Below are 12,945 nucleotides of genomic sequence, written 5' to 3' on the forward strand. Positions count from 1 at the left end.
TTGCCATGCATTCGTTCGTGTTAGTATTGAGATTCTTGAGGTTGATGTACATGACCAACTGATGGAGCTAAAACCTACAGGATAAGAATTGTTAGCTTCTGTAACCTAAGGTAAACAACAATAATAAGGATGGAAGATGAAATTTTCCCATCACCTAAGCAGAACCTAATCCAAAGACATGCTTCTTCATTGAACTAAGCCTTTCAACAGAAAGCTATAAAAATAGAGTTCCGAGCTTTAGTTTATTTTTTGTTACAGAGATTATCCAAGCTAAGACAAAACAAGATCTTATCGGACACTCCACCTCCAGGCCAATATTGAATAACAAGAAAGATACCAGCAGCCAAGAACAGGACTACCTAAACATTGTTGTGGATAAAGATAGAAATGATGGTTAGACAATCAATTTTATCAAGTTGACTTAAAAAGAATTGCGTATCCCAAAACTAATTCAGATAATTATTGGAAGCCTATGACAAGAACAACACTTTTTTTATTCAATTCAAGCAACCAAATTTTCTTAAGCAAAACAGCTTCATTTATTATCATAATTCAACAAAAAATCTAATCAATTACCATTTTCAAACCAACAAATGGTGACAGAGGAAAAGAAATGTTAGTTATAAAAAGGAAGCAAGTATAAACTATACATCAAAATTTTCATGTAAGCAATATATATGAGGACCTTACTAAAGTAAAAATGGCTCGCCATGAACCAGCTTGGTGCTTTTGTGGGGATTTCAACGCGGTAAGAAGCAGAAGTGAAAGGAAAGGCGTTAGAGGTAGGGGAGAGCAGACAAGTGAGTTAATTGGCTTTAATAGTTTCATTGACTCCATCTTTCTACTAGAGTTACCTCTAGTAGGTAAGAAGTTTACATGGTTTAAACCTGATGGAACAACAAAGAGTAGAATTGATAGAGTGTTTGTAAATGAAGAATGGTTGCAGCTTTGGCCCATGAGTAAGCAATGTTTTAAGAAGGGAAGTGTCAGACCACTGTGCTATGGTGGTTAAGTCTGTAGAGAAAGACTGGGGTCCCAAACCCTTCAGAACCATTGATGCTTGGTTCCTGGAGAGAGGTTTTAGCAGGATGGTTCAAGACAAATGGCGGTCCTACTCGGTGCAGGGGTATGGCTTGACGAAGATTAAAGAAAAGCTGAAACTCCTCAAATCAGATCTGAAGTCCTGGAACAGGGATGTTTTTAGCAACCTTGACACTACCAAGAGAAGGATTTTACAGGATCTAGAGGCTCTAGATTGTCAAGATTGCTCGGGGGGTTTAGTGGAAAACGATAGATTGAAAAGATTGGAATTGGTTAGTCGCCTGAAAGAGAATGATAAGAAAATTGAATCTCTTAGTTGCCAGAAGGCGAGAGCTAACTGGTTCAAGAATGGTGATTCCTGTACTAGGTTCTTTCATTCCTCCTTGAGGTGGAGAAGGCTCAGAAACGAAGTGAAGGGCGTCAAGGTGGGGGACCATTGGTGTGAGGAACCAAGCACTGTCCGTTCAGAAGCAAAGAAGCTTTTCGAAGCTAGATTCAAAGCAACAAAAGATTTAGGGGTAAGACTGGGTGAAGTTGAATTCAAGTCACTATCTCCAATTGATAACGAGGGTCTCCTAGCATCTTTCTATGAGAAAGAGATTAGGGATGCAGTGTGGCAGTGTGAAGGTACAAAAATTCCGGACCCAGATGGTTATAACTTCAACTTCATCAAAAAGAATTGGGAGTTGCTAAAAGAAGATTTTGTGGCAGCGCTGTCCCTGTTTCATGAGACGGGATGTATCCCGAAGGGCTGTAACGCCTCTTTCATAGCTTTGGTTCCTAAAGTTAGGGACACGTCCAAGCTCGAGCAATATAGACCCATCTCATTAGTTGGAGCTCTGTACAAGATTATTTCGAAGGTTTTAGCTAGTAGAATGAAGAAGGTTGTTAGATATTATTAGATATAATTAGATATTATTTGATATTATGAGATATTATAGATATTGTTAGATATCTCATATTTATGTAATGGGCTTAGCCCATATGTTTCTTTTTCCTATATAAACATAACCCTATGTGTTCAATATACACAAGGGATTTACCCTATTCTTTCTTTTCCTTTAATATGGTATCAGAGCATAAGGTTAGGGTTTAGGGTTCAATTTTTTATTGGTGAACCCACTATTCACTGGAATTTTCCAGCCACCACCCCACTGTCTTGCCGGACCTTCGCCGGACCCTCGCTGGACCTTCGTCGGACCCTCGCCGGAGCCGCCGTCGGACCCTCGCCGGAGCCGCCGCCGGAATCTCGCCGGAGACGTTGCCGGAATCGCTGTCGGAGCCTTCATCTTTGTTGCTCCCGCCAATTAACCGATGATTGGATTTGTCCTTATCTTCTATGGCTTCTTCCGCTTCCGCTGCCACTATGGCTTCTTCCGCAGTCATTATGCCGGATTCATCTATTTATACTAATTACGTCAATGTTCATCTTTCCATTGACAAATTGGATGGAACCAATTATGACACTTGGGCATCAGATATTAAATTATGGCTTAAGAGTCAATGTTATGTTGATCATCTTACTCATCCTACTCTTGCTGAAAATGAGGTTGTCCGTTGGTCAAAAATTGATGCTCAATTATGCATTGTTATCAAATCGACCATTCACTCGTCTTTAAAACAAATTTTCCGTACCTATGAGACATGTTCAGAAGTTTGGGAACAAGCAAAATTATTATACCCCAATGATACTCAACGTCTTTATGGTGTGTGTCAAAATCTTCTCACAATTGTTGCTCCCAAACGTCTTGATGGTACAATGGCAGAATATCTAGGTAAACTTCATGCTCTTCTTCATGATTTTAATGAGTTATTACCTCTTGCCTCTACTCCTTCTCAAGAACTAGAACAAAGATCCAAGTTCTTCATGTTATTGGGTTTACATGGTCTTCCTGATGATTATTCTCACGTTCGTGAACAAATTTTGGGTTCTCCTATTGTGCCCAATTTTACTTCCACTTGTTCTACCCTTTTGCGCGTGCCAGGTAAACACACCGCTGATATAACGTCTCATGTTGATGACTCTTCTACTTTAGTCTCTCAGTATAATGATCGTACTCGCCCTCACAAGCCGGGCAAAGGGCGTCACAAGTGTGACCATTGTGGCAAACTTGGCCACAAAATTGACAGATGTTATGCCTTACATGGTCGTCCTCCTAGATCTGTTGCGGTTGCTCAAATTGCCCCTGTGCAACCTTCTACCATGGACCATACTTCAATTGATACCCCAGGCCAGCCTGCTATTTTCAATGAATTTCTTAAATGGTATGAGGATCGTCAGAACCCTAGTTCCACGGCTTCTGTTGCACATTCAGGTACATCTTTTGTTGGCCTCACTCACTCCACTTCCCATGGCCCTTGGGTTCTAGATTCAGGTGCCACTGATCACATTACTAGTAATAAATCTTTTTTCTCTTCCCTATCTACTACGGGTTATTTACCTTCAGTTACCATGGCCAATGGATATAGGGTACCATCACATGGTGTTGGTACTATTAATCTTTTTTCATCTTTATCTATTGATAATGTTCTTTATGTCCCTGGGTCTCCATTTAATTTATTATCCATTAGTCGTCTCACTCGTTCCCTTGACTGTGTTATTTCTTTTACCAAAGATTCTGTTACTTTACAGGACCGGAGTTCGGGACGGATGATTAGCACCGGATGTGAGTCTCATGGACTTTATCAACTACATATCTCTGCACATGTTGGCGCAATTATGGATTCTCCATCTCTCATTCATGCTCGGTTGGGTCATCCTAGTCTTGCCAAGATGCAACAGCTTGTTCCAAGTTTGTCTAATGTGTCTACTTTATCGTGTGAGTCGTGTCAGTTAGGGAAACACATTCGTAGTTCTTTTCCTCGTAGTGTCTCACAACGTGCTTCATCTCCTTTTGCCTTAGTTCACTCTGACATTTGGGGACCAAGTCGTATTAAGTCTAATTTAGGATTTCAGTATTTTGTTACTTTTATTGATGATTATTCAAGATGTACTTGGGTATTTTTAATGAAAAACCATTCTGAGTTGTTTTCTATATTTCAAATATTTTACAATGAAATTAAAAATCAATTTAGAATTTCCATCCGAATTTTGCGCAGTGATAATGGACGTGAGTATCTTTCTCATTCTTTTAAAAATTTTATGGCTTCTCATGGTATTCTTCATCAAACTTCATGTGCTTATACACCTCAACAAAATGGGGTAGCTGAGCGCAAGAATAGACATCTTGTTGAAACAACTCGTACTATTTTAATCCATGGTGATGTTCCTCAGCGTTTTTGGGGTGATGTTGTTCTTAGTGCATGTTATCTCATTAATCGCATGCCATCTTCAGTTTTAGATAACAAAATTCCTCATTCTATTTTATTTCCACATGACCCTCTCCACTCTTTACCTCCCAAAGTTTTTGGGTCCACATGTTTTGTTCATAATTTTAGTCCTGGTCTTGATAAATTATCTCCTAAGTCACACAAATGTGTCTTTTTAGGGTTCACTAGATCACAAAAAGGATATAAATGTTTCTCACCGTCTTTAAACCGTTATTTTATTTCAGCAGATGTCACCTTCAGTGAATCTTCCCTTTACTTTAAGTCTTGTCCTTCTCCTTCAATTTCTTCATCTAATCAAGTTAATATTCCTCTTGTTGTTCCTAGTGCACCTAACAATTCACCACCGCCGCCAACTCTTCAGGTGTATAGTCGTCGTCAACCGTCTCATCGTCCATCAGCAGACTCTATTCTGGTGCCAACACCTCATCCCCCTCCGGCTCCTATAGTTGAACCTCCGACTGTTGAACCTGATCTTCCTGTTGCTATCCGTAAAGGTATACGTTCTACTCGTAATCCCTCTCCACATTATACTGCTTTGAGTTACCATAGACTATCTCAACCCTTTTATACATGCCTTTCGTCTATTTCTTCTGTATCCATTCCAAAATCTGTAGGTGATGCCTTAGCCCATCCTGGTTGGCGTCAGGCCATGCTTGATGAAATGAATGCGCTTCAGAATAATGGAACTTGGGAACTTGTTCCTTTACCATCTAGGAAATCTGTTGTTGGTTGCAGGTGGATTTTTGCTATCAAAGTTGGTCCTGATGGTACTATTGATCGTCTCAAAGCTCGTCTTGTGGCTAAGGGTTATACCCAAATTTTTGGTTTAGACTATGGTGATACTTTTTCTCCAGTAGCAAAGATGGCCTCTGTTCGCTTATTCATAGCTATGGCTGCTCTTCAACAATGGCCTCTTTATCAACTGGATGTTAAAAATGCTTTTCTTAATGGGGATTTGCAGGAAGAAATTTATATGGAGCAACCTCCCGGTTTTGTTGCTCAGGGGGAGTCTTCTGGATTGGTATGTCGTCTTCGCAAATCCTTATATGGCCTCAAGCAGTCTCCTAGGGCTTGGTTTGGAAAATTTAGCAATGTTGTTCAACAATTTGGTATGACTCGCAGTGAAGGCGATCATTCAGTTTTTTATCGTCACTCGAATGTTGGGTGTATCTATCTTGTAGTATATGTTGACGACATTGTTCTTACATGCAGTGATCACCATGGCATCTCACAAGTAAAACAACACCTTTGTCAACACTTTCAGACCAAAGATCTTGGCAAACTCAGATATTTCTTGGGGATTGAGGTAGCACAATCCAATACTGGTATTGTTATCTCTCAAAGAAAATACGCATTAGATATTTTGGAGGAAATTGGGTTGATGAATTCGAAATCTGTTGATACTCCCATGGATCCCAACGTCAAGCTTCTACCCAATCAGGGGGAGCCTCTTTCAGATCCTGAGAAGTACAGGAGATTAGTTGGAAGATTGAACTATCTCACTGTTACTCGTCCTGATATTTCCTTTGCAGTCAGTGTGGTGAGTCAATTTCTTAATTCTCCATGTGAAGATCATTGGAATGCAGTCATTCGTATAGTGAAGTACATTAAAGGCTCTCCTGGAAAAGGTTTGTTATATGGTCATAATAACCATACTAAAGTCGTTTGTTATTCAGATGCTGATTGGGCAGGATCTCCATCTGATAGAAGGTCAACTTATGGTTATTGTGTCTCCATTGGTGATAACTTGATCTCTTGGAAGAGCAAGAAACAAAGTGTTGTGGCAAGATCTAGTGCAGAAGCAGAATATAGAGTTATGGCCTCGGCTACTTGTGAGCTTATTTGGCTTAAACAGTTACTTAAAGAATTGCAATTTGGAGAGGTTACTCAAATGACACTGATATGTGATAATCAGGCTGCTCTTCATATTAGCTCAAATCCAGTTTTTCATGAAAGGACAAAACATATTGAGATTGATTGTCATTTCATTCGAGAAAAGATTATATCAGGAGATATCAAGACTGAGTTTGTTAATTCAAATAATCAATTAGCAGATATTTTTACTAAACCCTTACGAGGACCTAGGATTGATTACATTTGTAACAAGCTGGGTACATATGATCTATATGCACCAGCTTGAGGGGGAGTGTTAGATATTATTAGATATAATTAGATATTATTTGATATTATGAGATATTATAGATATTGTTAGATATCTCATATTTATGTAATGGGCTTAGCCCATATGTTTCTTTTTCCTATATAAACATAACCCTATGTGTTCAATTTACACAAGGGATTTACCCTATTCTTTCTTTTCCTTTAATAAAGGTGTTGCCCTCTTTGATAGATGAATGCCAATCAACCTTTGTGAAAGGAAGAGGGATCTTAGACAGTGTTCTTATGGCCAATGAAGTTGTTGAGGATTTAAGGAGAAGTGGGAGAAGAGGGTTGTGCCTAAAAGTGGACTTCGAAAAAGCATATGACTCGGTTAGATGGGCGTTCTTATATGATATGCTATCCAGGATGGGGTTTCACAACCTCTGGATCGCATGGATTAAAGGATGTTTGGAATCCGCCACTGTGTCTGTGTTAGTCAATGGGAGCCCTACGGAGGAATTCAAGCCGACTAGAGGGTTAAGGCAAGGAGACCCACTTGCACTCTTCCTTTTCCTAGTTGTAGCTGAAGGCCTTGCTGGGATAGCTAGAAGTGCTAGCAAAACCAATTTACTGACGGGCCTCAAGTTTGGAAGGAAGGAGATTGAGGTGTGCATCCTCCAGTTTGCGGATGACACTATTTTTCTTTGTGAAGACTCCTTCAACAACGTGATAACCTTGAAGGCCATCCTAAGGGGGTTTGAATTAGCCTCAGGGTTGAAGATCAACTTCCATAAGTCAAAGCTTGCAGGCATCAATGTTCAAAGTAGTGATGTAGCATGTTATACAAAGACGTTGAACTGCAAACAAATGGGAGTACCGTTTAAATATCTGGGCCTTGAAGTGGGAGGTAACCCCATGAAGAAGCAGTTTTGGGATTCGGTCGTTAACAAGTTAAAAGCGAAGCTCAATGTGTGGAAAGGGAGATTTTTATCCATGGCAGGGAGAATTTGTCTTATCAACTTTGTCATATCTGCTATACCTCTGTATTATCTCTCCCTTTTTCAAAGCCCCTGACTCAGTCTGTAAGAGGATTACCTCTATCCAAAGGAGATTCTTGTGGGGTTGGGGGAAAGAAAGCAAGCCAATTTGTTGGGTTAGTTGGGAAGATGTGTGCAAACCTAAAGAGGAGGGAGGATTGGGTTTAAGAGAAATACGAAAGTTAAACCATGCTCTACTAGCTAAATGGAGATGGCGTTGTATCTCTCAAGAGGAGGGAAGGTGGAAGGAGTTATTGGACTCAAAGTATGGGTTGGAGCCTGGTAGTGTCCATTCACTAGTCAAACTCCAATCTTGGTGGTGGAAAGATCTCTATAAAGTGTGCAAGGAGGGAAGAGGAAAAGGATGGTTTCAAGAAGAACTAAGCTGGAAACTAGGGTGTGGAGAAAAAGTTAAGTTTTGGGAGGAGGTGTGGGTTGGGAGCTCTGATCTCAAATCCTTGTTTCCTAGACTGTTCTCCCTATCCTTAAACCAGGGGCAAACAGTGGGTGAAGTTGGCGTGTGGATTAATTCGGATTGGAGATGGAGGCTGACATGGAGGAGTGCCAGATTTGAGTGGGAATCATCACTGGAAGCAGACCTCTTTACACTACTATCGGGGGCACTATTGAGAAGGAATGATGTGGATGTGCAGGTGTGGGGGAAGGAAGAACCAGGCCTTTTTTCTGTGAATTCTACTTATGAGTGCCTTACCAAGCAGTCTCGTGGAACCCAATCTGATGTGTTTAATTTCCTTTGGAAGATTAAGGCATTCCCAAATGTGATCGTGACAACTTGGAGAGTGCTGTTGGATAGAATCCCAACAAGGGTGAGTTTGAGTAGGAGAGGGGTGATAATGGAATCTACGTTATGTGCAATGTGTCAGCTTAAGGAGGAGTCTTGTCAACATATCTTCTTGGAGTGTAAATATGCACATTGGGTATGGTCCTTATGCTTCAAATGGATATGTATCTCTTCTGTTCAACAGAATGATTTAAATCTGCACTTTATGAGTTTTTATCTGAGCAATGCTAGCAAGAAGCAAAACCTGGTATGGAAAGGTGTTTGGGCATCTGTTATTAGGTGTATCTGGGACCAAAGGAACCTGGTTGTATTAAAAAAAAGGGCTAGTAGATGCGGAGGAGGTGTTTCAGAAGGCTCAACTCAAATCCTGGCTTTGGATGAAGCACAAGGTGCATTCCTTTACTTATTCTTTCGTAGACTGCATTCTTAATCCAATGCTTTGCATTAGAAGTTATAATTAGGACTCCCAGATGCCAAGAGTTTTAAGACTACGGCCAATACTGGATTTATAGTTGGTTGGAGGTGTTGGTGGGTTTGTCACGGCCTGCAGCTGGTGTAAGATGGAAAGGACATATGTGCTTGTATGCCAGGGAGTCAAAAGGAATGTTAAGGACATGATGGAGGATTCTATTTTGATGTCTCTTATAATAAGATCAATAGAGGCAAGGTGTTTTTTATGGTTTTGTAGCTGCAGTTTGCAGTGCTTATAGCATTCCAATACGAGCACGATGCTAGCTGGAATTGGATGTCTAGCTTATGTAGCAAACATTATCTATCTATTGCTTCTGGGGTGTTTGTTCATCTCTTTTTTCTTGGAGATTCTTAATGTGATTTGGTTTATGTAAAAGGGTTGGGATACTGCTTTTGTATCCCTCTTAATTTAATTTCATTCTTTGCTGATAAAAAAGAAAAGCTTAAGTATGTATAACATTTAGATAAACAACTTCCTTATTTTTTCGATCCAACATTAAGAAATCATGGCAACCTAGTTACCTCCAGGAATCTTTTGAAATATTGGTACAAATACAACACTTGCAAGGAGTAACCAGAGCTTGTCAAAGAGGGAGGCTTCCTCCTCATTCACGTGCTATAAATACCATGCAAAGTTAGACAAAACTTAATATGATAAAGGATAGGAAGAAGGAAAACAAACCTCTTGATAATTTTCCTGGGAAGATCCTGAAGCTGTCTAACCAGAGGCCTTGCGGTTGAAGAAACTTCTTCAACAGTGAAGCAGCTGAGCACGCCTCTCTGTTCTATTAGTATAGAGTACAAGCTTGAAATAAAATTCCACCTCATCTTGAAAAAACATAATAAAACCTCATTGATCTGAATTGCCATGTCATGTAGAAAAGTATAAACTTCTAGAGTAGGAATTTAACGCAAACAGTTTCTAAACCAGCCAATGAATATTTTAGACAAGATATTTTTCTATCAGGTCACACAAAATCTAAAAATGTCGTCCTAATTTTTCATATGTTATACTCTTATACCATAAATATTTGTCAGTCATATGATTTATATATTTCAAGTTTGTTTCTGGAAAGGTTGAAATAAAATTAACAGCAAAAACAGGATCTAGATCAACAGAGGTCATACACACCCTGCTCCAATGAACAATAACCCCACAATTAGCTTGGGTATTTGCTTCTGTGCAGACTCAATAAGACTAAGGAAAATCAATGCAGGTGTGTTATCAGTCTCATCGGCAGTAAAAGAGAAGAATGATGCAGGAAAAAATCAGGAAGATTTGTTCAATAATGTCTTGGGAGCAAATGATGAATTATCTCTAGTGAAATTTTGGGTTTCCTGTTTTTTTGTTTGAACTACATTCTTTGACTTCTCTATTTCAACTTCAGCTTCTTTGGAAGAGTCTAAGCTTAATTGTCCATTCTCATTATCATTCAGATAATCAGACAGTGCCATGTCTTCCAACCTTTGCCTATTGTTATCAGATTGTGTTTCGGGTGAAAGCTCATCATCATTTGAGATATCATCCTATCTTTTAACCACGTCATCCCCAGAAAAACCTTGAACCACTTCATCGTCCTCAGGGATACTGATAAGTGTCAAATTTCAGTAATATTGCATATTAAAATACAAACACTTATAGATATTAATTGATAAAATAACTATAATATAATCCTAATTTATACCTTTTTACATATTTTGTGATTTTAATTTGAATAAGAACAATTTATTCCCAAATTTGTATTAATTTCAGGATTTTAAGGAAGAATGGAGGTGATTGGGCAAAAAGAGAATATATAAAGCTAAAAAGGGAAAGTTGGAACATACCAGCACTCACCCAAACTCGCCTAAGCCAGAAGTCCCCATAGAAACTCGCCCAAGCGAGCCCAATCATGCCCAGACGAGAATTCACTTACTCCAAGCTCAACTAGGTTAAATATGGGGCTTGAGGCACAACCCTAGGAATTAGTGATCGAGAGAAAAACACATTGAGTGAATTGGAATCCAATTGGGAGAATAGAAGGTAATAGAAACCCTAGAGTCATTGATTTAGAGGATCACAATCATAAAGTGGTTTGGAATCCAATTGGGAGAATAGAAGGTGTTAGAAACCCTAAAGGAAGCAGTCGTGAAGGAGAAATATTATGAATCTTCTTTTATTGCTCTTCATGCTTCTAACAACCAACATGTGTGGCTAATTCTATCCTTTGGGATTTGGAGTAATTTGTTCAAACTCTTATGTATTAAGGTGATATTTAAACATAATATTTTATTCTTGATTGATGATTGGTATTGTTACTTTGTTTGTAATGTTTGGTTTACCATGATCTCGAAATATTGATTTGAATGAAAAGTACTTCTAAGTTTCTGATACAAATGATAATGTTTAACATATTTGAATGTTAGGAATAGATTTAAAATATTAATTGATATCAATGTGTGATCTTAATGATAAGAATTTTTTTATAAATATGCAAGGAATCGATATTTAGGAGGCATCTTAATAGTTTTATATGTGAGGAATCGATATAAATGATTTTTATACGGTGATAAGTGTCAATGTGTAGTTTTTATGAGTGAGAAAATTGAACACTTTGGAACTTAATTGTTGCTTAATGTAAGAAAATTACCCTAATCTGAGAATTATTGAATCTGATTATATATTTTGAACCAAGAAACAAATGAAGAAATTTAATCTCAATTTTTGTGTAAATTGCAGATGAATATCAAGCATTGAAAGAAAGAAAGCAAAAACTTAATTGGATCACAAGAAGATTTAGCTTTTAAGCTAGAAGATTTAGCTCAAGCTAAATCTGTCTAGAGTTGATTAAAGGTGCAGTACTAATCTAGCCTAGGCTAGAATTGCTAGCTCAAGCTAAAACTATCCAGAGTTGATTAAAGGTGCAGTACTAATCTAGCCCATGCAAGAATTGCTAGCTCAAACTAAAAATGCACTGAAAGATCTAGCTTAAGCTAAATTGGCTCGTTTGAGCTGAAGTTCAATATATAAATTTTGGAACAAAGTGAAAACAGAAGCAGTGGGAAAAAGATTGGATTTTTATAGAGAGAGATTAGTGAGAGAAGAAGAAGAGACCTCTCTTCTTAGGAGAAGAACGTGCTCAGATCAACCCTTCTTATGCAATCCAGATCAAGAATGAAGATTGGAGGAGCTGCCATGAATGGCTAAGTGCTTTCTAACTTGGGATTGAATGTAATCTACTTTGATCAAATGTATTCTTGGAGATATATATATATATATATATATATATATATATATATATATATAATATTATCTTTTCTACTCGTTCTTGGTATTTTCGTTTCATGCTTATTGCTTGATTCTATCTGATCAATGGAGTCTTGATTTTGATCCTTAAATTTAACTGGAAAGTACCTTTAAGGATCTGAAATAGACGAAATTACTTGATAACTTGTAATGCTAGGAATAGATTCTAGGTTATTAATTGCATCATAATTCTATTCATAAAGCTGGATGATTTGTTAGATATCTGAGGAATCAGTATTTGAGAAATTATCTTATGAATTTCATTTGTGAGGAATCAAGGTGAATGACTTTAAATTAAGCATCAAGAATAAGTAGTTTTGAGTATTATATATTGTATTATTCAAAATACAGATGATTGAGATAGACGCAATTCAATCCCAAATATCTTTATCTATATTTGATAAGTTAGTTTTGGTTTTGGTTGAATCAAACCCTAAATCTTTGAGTTACTTGTGAAATCTTTAATTTGGTTATGAACATGTTCTCAAAATTATTTTCTATACTTAATGAGTTTTATAACAAAACATCTTAATTAGAATTGTTCTCTGTGGGTTCGACATTCGTACTTTAAAGAGTACTATATTACAGTTGATTTGGTACACTTGCCGAGAAAAAATCAACAAGTTTTTGGCGCCGTTGTCGGGAAACAATTTCTTTTAGGAATTTCTGAAGTATAACTTATTAAGTATTGTGAATAGTTTGTTTTCTTTGTGAATAGACACTTGTTTAGATCTTATTCTTTTATCCTGTGCTAATCCTTGCTTGAGTTGTCTCAGATACATGCTATGAAGAGGACCGGTTCCTGAAGATCAATTGAAATTTGATCCAGAAATTGAGAAGACAGCTAGAAAAAATCAGAGCAAGAAGAGAGAAGAAAA

General features: G+C 37.9%; 1 protein-coding gene across 1 annotated transcript; it reads left to right on the forward strand.

The window, feature by feature from the left end:
- The first annotated feature begins 6,774 nt into the window (after window positions 1–6,774).
- Window positions 6,775–9,136, forward strand: LOC137817989 (uncharacterized). The gene is made up of 4 exons (XM_068621216.1): window positions 6,775–7,378; window positions 7,539–8,335; window positions 8,495–8,557; window positions 8,999–9,136. The coding sequence occupies exons 1-4, from the start codon at window positions 6,775–6,777 to the stop codon at window positions 9,134–9,136; spliced, it is 1,602 nt and encodes a 533-aa protein (XP_068477317.1).
- The last annotated feature ends 3,809 nt before the right edge of the window (window positions 9,137–12,945 follow it).

Source organism: Phaseolus vulgaris, chromosome 10 (assembly GCF_000499845.2).
Source record: "Phaseolus vulgaris cultivar G19833 chromosome 10, P. vulgaris v2.0, whole genome shotgun sequence".
NCBI lineage: Eukaryota > Viridiplantae > Streptophyta > Magnoliopsida > Fabales > Fabaceae > Phaseolus > Phaseolus vulgaris.